Source organism: Grampus griseus (assembly GCF_964374135.1).
Source record: "Grampus griseus genome assembly, chromosome: 1".
Classification (NCBI taxonomy): Eukaryota; Metazoa; Chordata; class Mammalia; order Artiodactyla; family Delphinidae; genus Grampus; species Grampus griseus.
In genome coordinates, this window is record NC_139017.1 from 40881112 (window position 1) to 40898615 (window position 17504).

Genomic DNA, 17504 nt, shown 5'->3' on the forward strand with positions numbered 1-17504 from the left:
TCACTCTGAAAAAGAGAAAGGCCGCCGTATACTTGGGAAGCTTAGAACTCAACTACCTTTTCATTCTATAGGTGAGGGAACAGGTCTAGAATATTGTTATTTGATTAAAGTTAAAAGAAAAGGCTAGTTAGTTACAGAGACAAGACCAGATACTACTCTAAGACTTTCTATTATATTCCACAATCCTCGAAGAAAGAACTTGAAATATGAGGCTTCATTCATTACCCAGAGCATTTAGAAATACCAAACGTTAAATCAACTACTCTAAGAAGAAAAATGATGCATCTTATGCCTTGGCCTTTGCTATAAAGTAATCCCTAAGTGAGTCCAATAAAGATGCTAGAAAGGGCCCCCTGAGAGGCAAAGAACCTTTCAGTGCTATAGTCAGATTTCTCTCTATCATAAATTATGAACAAGTGAATCCAACTAAGGCATACTATGTGTAGGGCCCTAACATAATGTTACTGGTCATAGCATGAATATTATTTATAGATTTTAAATTCTTCATTAAATGCACTATATAAAAGCCAAACTCAATCTTGGTTCACAGTGACTCTGAAATAGGATAGCGTAGGAAAAGCCTGAGGGTCAAAACACAACAGGAAATACAGCTGTTTAAAAAGGTTTAAAAGGCAGGTTTAAATATGTTAACAAGAGGTCAGTTATCACAACAAGTAAGTTGAAAAGATATACGTTCCAAAAAAGTATTAACTCATATCATAGTTAAAACAAACTGCTAGAATCACGGCATTCTTTTTTACTCTTAGGAAGCTTATCTTACCCTTCTGTGAAACGGAAATGGTAGATTTTCATGCCTTGTCTGAAGATAGGTGGCATTACACCAAGTTATTGGCAACCCACTGGTAAAGCTCTCCTATAAAGAACATAGTAACATAACAGTCAAGGACACCAGTACCTTCATATAAAAGTATAAAATCAAAAGAGAGCAAGGACTCAAACAGATGTTTGAACATCAGCGTTCTTAAGGACACTGTTTATGACAGCCAAAAGGTAGAAATGCCCAAATGTCCATTGACAGATGAATGGCTAAACAAAATGTGATATACACATACAATGGAATATTATTCAGCCTTAAAAAGGAATGAAATTCTGATATAGGCTACAGTATGGATGAACCTTGAAAACCTTATACCAAGTAAAATAAGCCAGACATAAAAGAACAGATATTATATGATTCCACTTCTGTGAGAGACCAAGAAGAGTCAAATTCATATAGAAAGTAGAAGAGTGGTTACTAGGGGCTATGGGGAGGAAGAATGGGAAGTTATTGTTTAATGGGTAAAGAGTTTCAGTTTAGGATGATTAAAAAGTTCTGAAATGCATAGTGGTAATGGTTGGGAAAAAATGTGAATATACTTAATGCCACTGAATTGTATACTTAAAAGTGGTTAAAATGGTAAATTTTATGTTATGTAAAATTTACTACAATTAAAAAAAGTCAGATGAGAAAAAAATAAAAACAAGTGTAAAAAATCAAATGAGAAATACTAAGTGGTAAGTTCTTCTCTGATTTTGATATTTCTAATATACATCATCAAGTAAAAATAGACGAGGGGCTTCCCTGGTGGCGTAGCGGTTGAGAGTCCACCTGCCAATGCAGAAGACATGGGTTCGAGCCCTGGTCCAGGAAGATCCCACATGCCGTGGAGCAACTGGGCCCGTGCGCCACAACTACTGAGCCTGTGCTCTCAACTAGAGAAAGCCCACGTGCAGCAATGAAAACTGCCCAGTGCAGCCAAAAATTAATTAATTGTAAAAAAGGAAAAGCTTTTTTTTAAAAAAAAAAAAAAAAGTAAAAACAGACTTGGGTCCATCACCCCAAAGCTATTTATCCTGTGTGTTTATTACTAATATAATTCATGTCTACCATGATTATGAATGACGTATTTACATTAAGCACAATTCCAAACACAGAGAGAGAGAGAGAGAGAGAGAGAGAGAGAGAGAGAGAGAGAGAGAGAGAGAAACTGAAGCAGTGGAATTCTGTCAACACACTAACACAGCAACCATCTGTTAACACTGTCCTTTGAATCCAAGGGACCCAAATCATGTGGTAGGGCTGGGAGCTTCACCTTAGCTGTGAAGTCCTACTTTCATGTCATAGGGCAGTTCTGGAAGGAAGCTCTGTAATGGCCAGTTCTAACTACTTACAGATTTCCTACTAGTCCTACACAGGAAGTCATTCTTGTGTCTCACCTGCATGAGTTCCTGTTATGAGGCCAGGGGGCTGGTGAGTTGAAATCCAGTTCCAGGGAGTGATGTCATCTTGACTGAGCTATGATCCTGCTGACCTGCTCCCCATCCCAGTGTTGTTGCAGCACTTCAGCTGGGTTTCAGGTTATAAGGGGACCAAAAAGGAAAATGGGGGAGTAGGATAATAGAAAAAGCAAAAATGCTTGCACATTTCCTTTGTGTCACTAAAGCATTTTCTGCTTCCATTTAATTTGATGGGCAGACCTGGCCAATGGCAGCTGGAAGCTGTACAGATGCTCTTGGAGTAGGGATAGGCTCTCACACAGATCTCAAAAATACAAAGAATTAAAACATACAGAAAACTTTCATTATGTTGTGGTTCCTAACTTGAAAATGGTGACTTATTCTTTCTTCTTTGGATAAAATTTAAAGAACAAACATTAACTTAAAATTCTGTAAATTGTTGTAAACAATGCATGACTACAGGAGCTATCTTAGCGACAGAAGGAAATCGAATACAAATGTTTGGAGATGTATAAATACTCATGTTCTTTCTACACAATGTCAAGTAGATTTGGAGGTCAAATCTGGAAATCCTGTCAATACGTTATAAAATAGGATTGCCATTCAATCCCATTTAGAGGAGATCCTTTGGTTCTTAGGATACTAAGGCATAAAACTAAAATGAAGTCAAGCATAATAAGAAGCAGAAATTGTTAACATTCCAAAATGAAAGGAAGAGAGGCCTTTGGAAAAAAAGAAAAAACTTAAACAATTAAATGAAAGAGAGATTTAAATTTTTACTACGTTTATTTCACATGATTCTTTAGTTCTTATTAAGTTGATACAATTTGAGGAAATAAATACTCCCTTCCCTTTTTTGTTGCATATGTATTAATAGGGGTAGGAAGAACAGAACATGAGAGAATAGACAAAGGGTGCAGAAAGTGAAAAAATAAAGATGAAGAGAGAGAGAGCGAAAGAGAGTGTGTTCATATGAACCCTTCTGTTAGCAGTATCAACCAACAAAGTACACAGTTGACAACATGAAGTGTTTTCTTCTCACGTGGACTTCAGAAAGAATGACTATGGGACCATATTCGACATACATTAATTATATAGCATTGTGGTTCAGTTTTCCTATCAGACATGACGTGTATTTTCTTTTTTTCTCACTTTTTAAGCTCCACAGATGACATTATTCATGAAGCACTTTTAGTATATTATTCAGCAAATATTAATTTGATCATATTAAACCAATCCTGGTTAGCAGAAAGCACTGTCAGCTGCCATGTAAAGGTCCTCCTTTCAAGTAACACTTCATTCTACACTTGGAGCTTCATATCAGAGGAAGGTCTTGAAGGGCATTCCTCTTTTAGTTGGGTTTACAACTTACCTGCAACACTAAGTGCAGATAAAATAAAGATCACACCTCAGTTAAAGGTTTGTACATAACAGCCCCTTGCAAATGTAGCCAATATCTTGTCCAGACAGTAACTGTAAAGGAATTGTTCTCTCTCAGGCTTTTTCTTTCTCCATTTCCTCTAAAGATCTTCATCCCAATGCTTGGTGCCCCATAACTGAGTGTAAGGCAGAGCTACCTCTGTGCTGGAGACGCTTGTCATAGAGAAGATCAGAACGTGTGCAGAGAACCCTGCATTATGTTCATCTCATTAGTTCTGCCCAATCCACAGGGGTAAAAAATGGATGAGATTTGATATCTTCAACACCAGCAACTCCAGCACCAAGACGCTCCACAGGGTTGAACTGTAAGAGCTAAAAAAGAAGGATTTAGTGAATAGTGGGAATCCAACTAAAGAATCAAAGGAAAAGAAAAATATATGAAAGGAAAGAACTTCTAAATTCAACCCCAGTAACAAATGGACTTGACTGACAGCCAACTGGCTATATTTCCTTGAAAGGGAATTATGTCTGTGATATCACTCTAGCTGTGTGGTGGTGGGGACTTTTCAACTGATTTGAAATATGACCTTGAGTAACTCACTTTGTTTCTCATCCTCATATAGTACAATAGGATAGTTACACCTATCAATTTCCTACTCCAAAAGTACAATTATGACATTAATTAGATATTGCACCAAATTCTGAGAGATCCAGTTACTCCTTTCATGATGAGAAAGTTTGGGAGGCGCAATAAGTCTTTCAACCCCTAGTGAATTATATATGCACCAGGTCTAAACTTTACCTAAGGTCTGAATAAGCCAATTCATATTCCAGAATTGCTTTCTTTGAAATAGCTGACTCACATGGGACAATTTGATACAATGAGTGAAATGTGTTTCTACTTCTTCACTAATAGGAATCAGGTATAAAATAAGTTAATAAATGTTACACACAATAGGATTGTTAAGTGTGGGAAAATAAAAGTAGTCATATACAATTATAGAGGACCCTGGGCATACTGAAAGAATGTGTTAAGACATTCATGTATCCCCAAATTTTTGTTTTAACAGCTTTACTGAAGGATAATTTATATAGCATAAAATTTATCTGCTGTAAGTATACAACTTAATGATTCTTAGTAAATTTAAAGAGTTGTGCAACTTTCACCACAATCCAGTTTTAGAACATTTTGATCATCCTAAAAAGTCTCCTCATCCTGTTTGCAGTTAATCCACATTTCCATCTCCAGCCCTAGGCAACCACTGATTTGTTTTCTATCTCTATAAACTTGCCCTTTCTGAATAAATGAAATCATAAAAATATGTTGTCTTTTGCAGCTGCCTTCTTTCACTTAGCATAATGTTTTTGAGATTCATCCGTGTTGTAGCACGTATCAACAGTCTGTTCCTTTTTACTTCTGAACAGCATTCCACTATTTGGATATAACACATCTTGTTAATATATTCACCAGTTAATGGACATATGGACTTTCCAGGTTGCGGCTATAATTAATAGTATATATGACTTCCTGCAGACACATATTTTCATTTCTCTTAAGGACATTCCTAGGAGTGGGACTGGTGGGTCTTGTGTTAAGTATTTCTCTTAAGGACATTCCTAGGAGTGGGACTGGTGGGTCTTGTGTTAAGTTTATGTTTAGCTTTTTAAGAAACTACCAAACTTTTCTAAAGTATCTGTACCATTTTACGTTCCTGCCAGCAACGTATGAGAATTCCAGTTTCTCTACACCCTCGTCGATAATTGATACTGTCTTTTTTATTACAGCCTTTCTAGTGGGTATTAGTGGTATCTTATTATGGTTTTAATTTATATTCCCTAATGACCAGTGATGGTGAGCATCTTTTCATGTACTTCTTAGCCATTTATAAAGCCTCCTTGGTGAACCTTTGCCCATTTTTATACTGAGCTGTTTGCTTACTGAGTTAAAAGGTTCTTTACACATTCTGAAAACAAATCTTTTATCAGCTGCATGATGTGCATATATTTTGTCCCAGTCTGTGGCTTGTCTTTTCATTCTTTTACTGGTATCTTTTGAAGTGCAAAAGTTTTTAATTTTAATGAAGCCCACTTTATCATTTTTTTTCTTTTATGGATCATGTTTTGGTGTCATACCTAATAATTCTTTTCCTAACCCAAGGTCATGAAGATTTTCTCCAATATTTTTCCTACGATTTTACAGTTTTAGCTCCCACATATAGGTTTATGAGCTATTTTGAGTTAATTTTTGCATATGATATGAATTAAGGGTCTTAGTTTATTTTGGTTTTAGCATGTGAATATTTGATTTTCCCAGCACCATTTTTTTTTTAACATCCTTATTGGAGTAAAATTGCTTTACAATGGTGTGCTAGTTTCTCTTTTATAACAAAGTGAATCAGCCATACATACACATATGCTCCCATATCTCCTCCCTCCCCAGCACCATTTGTTGAAAAGATTATTTTTTCATCATCGAATTATCTTGGCACCTTTATGGAAAATCCATTGACCATAAATGTAGGAGTTTATTTCTGAACTCTCAATTCCATTCCATTGATCTATATTGCTTATCTTTGCTCTAATACCACAGTAATTAAGTAGTTACTGTAGCTTTATACTGACTGGAAATTGGGAGTGTAAGTACTCCTTCTTTGTTCTCTTTCAAAATTGTTTTGGATACTCTAGGTCCCTTGCCTTTTCATATTCTTTTTTTTTTTTTTTTTGCGGTACACGAGCCTCACACTGTTGTGGCCTCTCCCATTGCAGAGCACAGGCTCTGGACGCACAGGCTCAGCGGCCATGGCTCACGGGCCCAGCCGCTCCGCGGCATGTGGAATCTTCCAGGACCGGGGCACGAACCCGTGTCCCCTGCATCGGCAGGCGGACTCGCAACCACTGCGCCACCAGGGAAGCCCTCATATTCATTTTGAAGTCACTAAAGTTTTCCCAATTTTGCTGATCTTTTCAAAGAACCAACTTGTGATTTAATTTTTCTCTTATTTTTCTCTTCTATCCAATGAAGATTTTCTCTTTCATTGATTTCTGCTTGCTTTCTTTCTTCTGCTTGCTTTGGATTTATTTTGCTTTTTACAGTTTCTTTTTCTAACTTCCTCAGTTACAAGGTGAGATTTTTATTTGAGACCATTCTTTTCCTATACAGATGTCTAAAGCCATAAATTTTCCCCAAGAACTGATGTAGCTGCATCCTATAAATTTTGACATACCATGTGTTTGTTTTCATTCCATTAAAAACAATTTCTGGTTTCTCTTGGCATTTCTTCTTTGACTCAGGTTATTTAGAAGTATGTTGTTTAATTTCCATATATCTGGTACGGATTCACCAGATCTCTTTCTGTTGATGATTTCTAATAAAAAGTTGTTATGGTCAGAGTATGCTGTATAATTTCAATCCTTTTAAATACTGAAAGTTGTTTTATGGCATAGCAAATGATCTATCATGGGGAATGTTCCATGTGCATGTGATAAGACTGTATTCTGCAATCATTTTTCTACATATGTCAGAGTTGTTTGATAATGTTGTTCAAGTCTTCTCTATATCCTTGCTGATTTTCTATTAATTATCAAGAATGGGGTATTGAAGCCTCCATTTATTATTATTGTATTATCTATTATTTCAATTCAATCAGACTTGCTTCATATGTTTTGAAGCTGTTATTAGAGCATATACATTTATAATTATTATATCTTTCTATGTATTGATCCTCTCATCATTAAACAACATCTTAGTCCCTGGTAATTCTCTTGTCTCCACATCTATTTTGTCTGATATTTAATAAAACCACTTCACCTCTCTTATGGTCACTGTTTGCATGATTTATCTTTTCCCACCCTTTTTCTTTTAACCTATTTGTGTTTTTAATTTAAGTGTGTCTCTTGCACACAGATAGTTGGATCTCTTTCTTATCCAGTTAACAATCTTTGCCTTTTGTTTGGCATGTTTAGACATTCACACTGAATGTAATTATTGACACAGTAGGTTTACGTTTGCTAATTTGCTACTTGTTTTCTACCTCTACTGTCTTTTCTCATTCCCCTTTACTGCCTTCTTCTGTGTCAAATACTTCTTACTGTACTATTTCAGTTCCTCTATTAATTTTCCTTTACTATTTTTTTTTAGTGGTTGCTGTCAAGATTATAATATGCTTCTTAATTTATCACAATCTACTTCAGATTAATTCCAGTGAAATGCAGAAATTTTGCTCCACTATAGTTCCATTCCTTCTGTCCTCCTTTGTCTTTTACTGTCATTAAATACTATATGTTACATCCATATAGGTTATAAACCTACCAGCACAGTGTTACAAGTATTGCTTCGTACAACCTTATGTCTTTTGAAAGAAGTTGAGCAGAGAAATGAGAAAAAACATATTTAGTCTTTTCTATTAACTCATATTTATCATTCCAGAACTTTTCATTTCCTCCTATGAATCTGAGTCACTATCTGGTAACTTGCAGCTGAAGGACTTCTTGTATTATTTCTTGTAAGACAACTCTGCTAAAAATGAATTCTCTGTCTTTACTTGGAAATTTCTTAATTTCATTTTCATTTTTGAAAGATAATTTTGCTGGATATAGAAACCTTGGCTGACAGTTACTTCCTTTCAACACTTTAAATATGTCATTCCACTGTCTTCTGTCTTCCTTTTTTTTTTTTTTTAACATCTTTATTGGAGTATAATTGCTTTACAATGGTGTGTTAGTTTCTGCTTTATAACAAAGTAAATCAGTTATACATATACAAATGTTCCCATATCTCTTCCCTTTTACGTTTCCCTCCCTCCCACCCTCCCTATCCCACCCATCTACGTGGTCACAAACCACCGAGCTGTTCTCCCTGTGCTATGTGGCTGCTTCCCACTAGCTATCTATTTTACATTTGGTAGTATATATATGTCCATGCCACTCTCTCACTTTGTCACAGCTTACCCTTCCCCCTCCCCATATCCTCAAGTCCATTCTCTAATAGGTCTGTGTCTTTATTCCTATCTTACCCCTAGGAGCTTCATGACCTTTTTTTTTTTTCCTTAGATTCCATATATATGTGTTAGCATACGGTATTTGTCTTTCTCTTTCTGACTTACTTCACTCTGTATGACAGACTCTAGGTCCATCCACCTCACTACAAATAACTCAATTTCATTTCTTTTTATGGCTGAGTAATATTCCATTGTATATATGTGCCACGTCTTCTTTATCCCTTCATCTGTTGATGGACACTTAGGTTGCTTCTATGTCCTGTCTATTGTAAATAGAGCTGCAGTGAACATTTTGGTACATGACTCTTTTTGAATTATGGATTTCTCAGCATATATGCCCAGTAGTGGGATTGCTGGGTCATATGGTAATTCTACTTTTAGTTTTCAAGGAACCTCCATACTGTTCTCCACAGTGGCTGTATCAATTTACACTCCCACCAACAGTGCAAGAGGGTTCCCTTTCCTCCGCACCCTCTCCAGGATTTATTGTTTGTAGATTTTTTGATGATGGCCATTCTGACCGTTGTGAGATGATATCTCATTGTAGTTTTGATTTGCATTTCTCTAATGATTAATGATGTTGAGCATTTTTTCATGTGTTTGTTGGCAATCTGTATATCTTCTTTGGAGAAATGTCTGTTTAGGTCTTCTGCCCATTTTTGGATTGGGCTGTTTGTTTTTTTGTTATTGAGCTGCTTGTAAATTTTGGAGATTAATCCTTTGTCGGTTTCTTCATGTGCAAATATTTTCTCCCATTCTGAGGGTTGTCTTTTGGTCTTGTTTATGGTTTCCTTTGCTGTGCAAAAGCTTTGAAGTTTCATTAGGTCTCATTTGTTTATTTTTGTTTTTATTTCCATTTCTCTAGGAGGTGGGTCAAAAAGGATCCTGCTGTGATTTATGTCATAGAGTGTTCCGCCTATGTTTTCCTCTAAGAGTTTGACAGTGTCTGGCCTTACATTTAGGTCTTTAATCCATTTTGAGTTTATTCTTGTGTATGGTGTTAGGGAGTGTTCTAATTTCATACTTTTCCATGTAGCTGTCCAGTTTTCCCAGCACCACTTATTGAAGAGGCTGTCTTTTCTCCACTGTATATTCTTCCCTCCTCTATCAAAGATAAGGTGACCATATGTGCATGGGATTACCTCTGGGCTTTCTATCCTGTTCCATTGATCTATATTTCTGTTTTTGTGCCAGTACCATACTGTCTTGATTACTGTAGCTTTGTAGTATAGTCTGAAGGCCAGGAGCCTGATTCCTCCAGCTCCATTTTTCATTCTCAAGATTGCTTTGGCTATTCAGGGTCTTTTGTGTTTCCATACAAATTGTGAAATTTTTTGTTCTAGTTCTGTGAAAAATGGCAGTGGTAGTTTGAAATGGATTGCACTGAATCTGTAGATTGCTTTGGGTAGTAGAGTCATTTTCACAATGTTGATTCTTCCAATCCAAGAACAAGGTATATCTCTATATCTCTATTTCTGCAGTGTCAGTTGTTACTTCTCCTTTTTCATTTCTAATTCTATTGATTTGAGTCTTCTTCCTTTTTTTCTTGATGAGTCTGGCTAATGGTTTATCAATTTTGTTTATCTTCTCAAAGAACAGCTTTTAGTTTTATTGATCTTTGCTATCATTTCCTTCATTTCTTTTTCATTTATTTCTGATCTGATCTTGATGACTTCTTTCTTTCTGCTAACTTTGGGGGTTTTTTGTTCTTCTTTCTCTAACTGCTTTAGGTGCAAGGTTAGGTTGTTTATTCGAGATGTTTCCTGTTTCTTAAGGTAGGATTGTATTGCTATAAACTTCCCTCTTAGAACTGCTTTTGCTGCATCCCATAGGTTCTGGGTCATCGTGTTTTCATTGTCATTTGTTTCTAGGTATTTTTTGATTTCCTCTTTGATTTCTTCAGTGATCTCTTGGTTATTAAGTAGTGTATTGTTTAGCCTCCATGTGTTTGTATTTTTTACAGATCTTTTCCTGTAATTGATATCTAGCCTCATAGCATTGTGGTCAGAAAAGATACATGATATGATTTCAATTTTCTTAAATTTACCAAGGCTTGACTTGTGATCCAAGATATCTATCCTGGAGAATGTTCCATGAGCACTTGAGAAAAATGTGTATTCTGTTGTTTTTGGATGGAATGTCCTATAAATATCAGTAAGTCCATCTTGTTTAATGTATCATTTAAAGCTTGTGTTCCCTTATTTATTTTCATTTTGGATGATGAGTCCATTGGTGAAGGTGGGGTGTTAAAGTCCCCTTCTATGATTGTGTTACTGTCGATTTCCCCGTTACGGTTGTTAGTATTTGCCTTATGTATTGAAGTGCTCCTATGTTGGGTGCATAAATATTTACAACTGTTATATCTTCTTCTTGGATCAATCCCTTGATCATTATGTAGTGTCCTTCTTTGTCTCTTGTAATAGTCTTTATTTTAAAGTCTAGTTTGTCTGATATGAGAACTGCTACTCCAGCTTTCTCTTCATTTCCATTTGCATGGAATAACTTTTTCTATCCCCTCACTTTCAGTTTGTATGTGTCCCTAGGTCTCAAGTGGGTCTCTTGTAGACAGCATATACACGGGTCTTGTTTTGTATCTATTCAGCCAGTCTGTGTCTTTTGGTGGAAGCATTTAATCCATTTACATTTAAGGTAATTATCGATATGTATGTTCCTATTCCCATTTTCTTAATTATCTTGGGTTTGTTATTGTAGGTCTTTTCCTTCTCTTGTGTTTCTTGCCTAGAGAAGTTCCTTTAGCATTTGTTGTAAAGCTGGTTTGGTGGTGCTGAACTCTCTCAGCTTTTGCTTGTCTGTAAAGGTTTTAATTTCTCCATCAAATCTGAATGAGATCCTTGCTGGGAAGAGTAATCTTCGTTGTAGGTTTTTCTCCTTCATCACTTTAAACATGTCCTGCCAGTCCCTTCTGGCTTGCAGAGTTTCTACTGAAAGATCAGCTGTTCACCTTATGGGGATTCCCTTGTGCGTTATTTGTTGTTTTCCCTTCCTGCATTTAATATGCTTTCTTTGTATTTAATTTTTGATAGTTCGATTAATATGTGTCTTGGCATGTTTCTCCTTGGATTTATCCTGTATGGGACTCTCTGTGCTTCCTGGACTTGATTAACTATTTCCTTTCCCATATTAGGGTAGTTTTCAACTATAATCTCTTCAACTATTTTCTCAGTCCCTTTCTTTTTCTCTTCTTCTTCTGGGACCCCTATAATTCAAATGTTGGTGCGTTTAATGTTGTCTCAGAGGTCTCTGAGACTGTCCTCAGTTCTTTTCATTCTTTTATCTTTATTCTGCTCTGCAGTAGTTATTTCCACTATTTTATCTTCCAGGTCACTTATCCATTCTTCTGCCTCAGTCATTCTGCTACTGATCCCTTCTAGAGTATTTTTAATTTCATTTATTGTGTTGTTCATCATTGCTTGTTTCCTCTTTAGTTCTTCTATGTCCTTGTTAAATGTGTCTTGCATTTTCTCTATTCTATTTCCAAGATTTTGGGTCATCTTTACTATCATTATTCTGAATTCTTTTTCAGGTAGACTGCCTATTTCCTCTTCATTTGTTAGGTCCGGTGGGTTTTTACCTTGCTCCTTCATCTGCTGTGTGTTCTCTCTTTTCATTTTGCTTATCTTACTGTGTTTGGGGTCTCCTTTTCACAAGCTGCAGGTTCGTAGTTCCCGTTGTTTTTGGTGTCTATCCCCAGTGGCTAAGGTTGGTTCAGTGGGTTGTGTAGGCTTCCTGGTGGAGGGGACTAGTGTCTGTGTTCTGGTGGGTAAGGCTGGATCTTGTCTTTCTCATGGGCAGGTCCACGTCTGGTGATGTGTTTTGGGGTGTCTGTGGCCTTATTATGATTTTATGCAGCCTGTCTGCTAATGGATGGGGCTGTGTTCCTGTCTTCGTAGTTGTTTGGCATAGGGTGTCCAGCACTATAGCTTGCTGGTCGTTGACTGAAGCTAGGTCTTGGTGTTGAGGTGGAGATCTCTGGGAAATTTTCACCGTTTGATATTACGTGGAGCTGGGAGGTCTCTTGTGGACCAGTGTCCTGAAGTTTCCTGTCCCACCTCAGAGGCACAGCACTGACTCCTGGCTGGAGCACCAAGAGCCTTTCATCCACAGAGCTTGGAAGAAAAGAAAGAAGAAAGAAAAGAAAGAAAAGAAAGGAAAGAAAGAAAGGAAGGAAGGAAGGAAGGAAGGAAGGAAGGAAGGAAGGAAGGAAGGAAAGAAGAAAGAAAGAAAGAAAGAAAGAAAGAAAGAGGATAAAATCAAATCAAATAAAGATAAAATAAAGTTATTAAAATAAAAATAATTATTATGAAAAAAATTTTTTAAAGAAAAAAGAACGGACGGACAGAATCCTAGGACAAATGGTGAAAGCAAAGCTATACACACAAAATCTCACACAGAAGCATACACATACACACTCACAAAAAGAGGAAAAGGGGAAAAAATAATATACCTTGCTCCCAAAGTCCACCTCCTCAATTTGGGATGATTTGTTGTCTATTCAGGATTCCACAGATGCAGGGTACATCAAGTTGATTGTGGGCCTTTCATCCTCTGCTTCTGAGGCTGCTGGGAGAGATTTCCCTTTCTCTTCTTTGTTTGCACAGCTCCTGGGGTTCGGATTTGGATTTGGCCCCGCCTCTGCGTGTAGGTCGCCTGAGGGCGTCTGTTCTTTGCTCAGACAGGACAGGGTTAAAGGAGCAGCTGATTCAGGGGCTCTGGCTCACTCGGGCCAAGGAGGGACGGTATGGATGCGGGGCGAGCCTGCGGCAGCAGAGGCCAGCATGACATTGCACCAGGCTGAGGCACGCCGTGCATTTTCCCAGGGAAGTTGTCCCTGGATCACGGGACCCTGGCAGTGGCGGGCTGCACAGGTTCCCGGGAGGGGAGGTGTGGAGAGTGACCTGTGCGCGCACACAGGCTTCATGGTGGCGGCAGTAGCAGCCTTAGCATCCCAGGCCTGTCTCTGGGGTCCGCGTTGATAGCCACGGCTCGCGCCTGCCTCTGGAGCTCCTTTAAGCAGCGCTCTTAATCCCCTCTCCTCTCGCACCAGGAAACAAAGAGGGAAGAAAAACTCTCCGGCCTCTCCGGCAGCTTCAGACTTTTTCCCAGACTCCATCCCGGCCAGCTGTGGTGCACTAGCCCCCTTCAGGCTGTGTTCACGCAGCCAACCCTAGTCCTCTCCCTGGGCTCTGACCTCCGAAGCCCAAGCCTCAGCTCCCAGCTCCGCCCACCCCGGCGGGTGAGCAGACAAGCCTCTCGGGCTGGTGAGTGCTGGTGGCACCGATTCTCTGTGCGGGAATCTCGCCGCTCTGCTCTCCGCACCCCTGTTGATGCACTCTCCTCCGTGGCTCCGAAGCTTCCCCGCTCTGCCACCCGCAGTCTCCGCCAGCAAAGGGCCTTCCTAGTGTGTGGAAACCTTTCCTCCTTCACGGCTCCCTCCCAGAGGTGCAGGTCCCATCCCTATTCTTTTGTCTCTGTTTTTTCTTTTTTCTTTTGCCCTACCCAGGTACGTGGGGAGTTTCTTGCCTTTTGGGAGGTCTGAGGTCTTATGCCAGCGTTCAGTAGGTGTTCTATAGGAGCAGTTCCATGTGTAGATGTACTTCTGATGTATTTGTGGGGAGGAAGGTGATCTCCGCGTCTTACTCTTCCGCCATCTTCTCCTACCTCTCTTCCATTGTTTTTGATGAGAAGCCAGACATCACAATGTTCCCTTGGATACAATGAGTTGTTTTTCTTTGGCTCCTTTTCCTCTTTGTTTTTGTCTTTCAACAACTGGACTACAATATCTCTACGTGGATCTCTTTGTATTCGTCCACATAAGGTCCACTAAGCTTCTTGGATGCATCTCAATGTTCTTCATCAAATTTAGGATTTTCAGCCATTGTTTCTTAAACATTTTTTGCCGCCCCTTTCCCTATGTCCTCTTTTTGGAACTCCCATTATATGTATATTGGTATACTTAATATCATTTTACAGGTCTCTTTATCCCTGTTCATTTTTCTTCAAATTTTTAAATCTGTTTTTCAGATTGGATAATTTACTATCATGTTGAGATGCTCCAGTGAATTTTTTTTCCCCTACTTACTTCTTCACTTCAATTATTGTACTTTTCAACTTGAGAATTTCTATTTGGTTCTTTTTTTCCTTTTAATATAATTTCTATCTCCTTATTGAGAATCTCTATTTGTTGATTCATTATTGTTTTATTTTCCTTTAATTCTTTATACATGATTTCCTTTAATTCTTTGAACATATTTATAATAACTGCTTTGAAGTCTTCATTAAACCCCAAATTCTGGGGACACTCAGAGTAATTTCTATTGACTGTTTTTTTCCCTGCCTATGGATCATACTATCTTGTTTCTGTGGATATCTTACAATATTTTGCTGAAAATGAGACATTTTAGTTAATATATTTTAGTGACTCTGGAGTCTTATTTTTTTCTCAAGAAGGCTGTTATCAATTGCTGTTGGTTGGTTTATTCTTTGATAACTTGTTCAGCTAGATCTGTAAATCTGCTTCCCCCACCCCACTGTAACAAGCAGAAGTTGGTATCTTTTCTCATTTTTTTTTCTTTTCTAAGAAAAAAGTTTTAAGTTTTCCTTTCTTAAGCTTGGTTTCCTAAGGGTCACCACTGTGTCTGCATAGCTTAGTGGTCAACCAGTGACTGAAAAGGGGTTGCATTCAAATACCTTAGCTACTAAAGCTTCCATCCTATGCCAGTGGGCAGGAGAACACATTCAAAATTTAGGCCACTTTCAAGTCTGTCCTTGTTTTTACTTTCCACTGAGATCTTTCCCTGCACATGCATACAGCCTCAGTGCTGGTCTTCATGGCCTACCTCAACCTGGGAGAACCTTCACACCTGGCCAAGCAGGGAAGAGAGAATGCAAGTAGCCCCAGGCAAGAATGCCACAGAGTCCCACAATTCTTTCCCAAAGTTCAGCTATTTTCAAGCATAAGTACTTTCCAGATTGTTGCATCCCTCTGATCAATTTCCAGAGCACAAAGATGGTTATTTTTGCCAATTCTGTCCAACTTTATAATTTCTTTTTTTTAAAGAGAATTTTCCAACTTTCTCATATGGCTATAGCCATTCAAATTTGAGAATATTCCTATAGCAAACAATTTTTTCCACAGAATTTAGTCAACTGCAACTGAAATATGTGGATGATTACATTAATGGTTCTATACCTATAGGAAATCCCACTACTCAAATCAAACCTAAACTTTTATTTCTCCTTTTTCCTTTATTTCTATATTTCTATTATTCACTAATAATTAATCATTTATATAAAAGCATCAGTTGATTTCCTATTACGTGCCAATCCACTACTTTTTAGACCTTTTCAACCTGTATCACCAGCACTCTCATGTTAGGCAGCCCTATACTATAATTCAACTATATGCTTCATCAAATTATAAATTACTACATGTTGTGAGCTTTCAATGCTGCCCTATCAACCATAATAATACAAAACATTTATGTGACGCTTACTGTGTGCCAGGCATTATTCTAATTGCTTAACACAGGTTAATTCACTGAACTCACAACAACTCTATGGATAGTTACTATAAATATCTCTGTTTTATAGATGAGAAAACAGAGACTCAGAGAAATTAAATAACTTGTTTAAGATCATATAGGTAGTAGGTAGAAAGGAGATGATCTGAATTCAGGTACTCAGTCTCCAGAATCCCTGTTGTTAATCACAACATTACACTGCTTTAAGAGTGCGTGATCTGCAAATGCCAAGAATCTATTACTTCACTTTGCTATCACCAAATCCACAAGGGGAGTGAAGCATATACTTCAAAAGACTGTACTCACAGTCTTTTCACTTGAAATTACTGTATCTAGCATTCAAAATGACTACTTTTTATTAAAGTGAACTGCTCAAAGAATTTTTATATTAGAAGTTGCTAAACTGTCTTAAGAGAAAAGCTGCTATTATAAAACAAACAGCATAAGCATATCCTAAACGTATCAAATCCATTTTCAAAATCAGACAAGTCATGTCCACTGATTGAAATGTGGAAGGCATTAAACATCTGAATATAAATCTAAAATATCAAACATTAGTAAGAATTAACTATAACTATAGCATGTTTTTTAATATTTCAGGAAACATATAAACACGTAAGTTCTTCCTTTCTTGTTAAAATTGGCTTTCCTGCCCCCATTCTTTCCAAAACATGACCTCATTATGAAATTCCAATAAAAGTTCATATTTTGACTTTTACTAAAGTCAATTTACCTTAGTTCATGGACTCTTCTATAATTTTGCAAGTGTAAATCTACAGGCAAAAGTATAATTGTTTACCCATGACTGTCTTGCTTATTCTGCCATTTTAAATACTCTCCCAGGCCTTCTGACAGATCACACAAAGATTCTATTGCTAAAAGAATGTGTCAGCCAGTGGCAAAACCAAGACAGTCACTGCCAACCTCCTTTCTCCTAAAGAATAGGCAATAAAGCTGAGCACTGGAGGCACAGAAATTTGTTTTGAAGGTCTTTTTCCTCATATAATATCTTTCAACTGACAAAGCAATTGTGTCATAAAGAACTAAAAGTACACTGGGAAGTACAAACATCCATGCTGAGGATCTGTAAATATCTTTTTTTAAAACCGCATTTAAAATGTAACTATGTTTACTTTAGCACAATTCACTTGGACTGAGATGACTAAACCATGGGTACAGGGAATTATGAAATCTAGGAAGAAAGCAAGGAGCTGAAAAGACCAAAGGGGAAAATCTCCTCAAAGTGGAATAATTCTTTCCACATAAATCATTTTGTGATTTTTTAAAGTAACCTTTATGAACCATGAGGTAGTGGAAGAGGAAAGTCAAAATGACAAATTGCTAATCA

The 17504-nt window shown here is 37.5% G+C and overlaps 1 protein-coding gene across 1 annotated transcript in view; it reads right to left on the reverse strand.

The window, feature by feature from the left end:
* Positions 1–3027: 3027 nt before the first annotated feature.
* Positions 3028–17504, reverse strand: part of RPS6KC1 (ribosomal protein S6 kinase C1) — a 233326-nt gene continuing 218849 nt past the window's right edge. Inside the window, exon 15 of the mRNA XM_082658336.1 lies at positions 3028–3990. Coding sequence (XP_082514462.1) covers positions 3880–3990 — 111 coding nt within the window. The 3' untranslated portion in view covers positions 3028–3879. The remainder of the gene's footprint in view (positions 3991–17504) is intronic.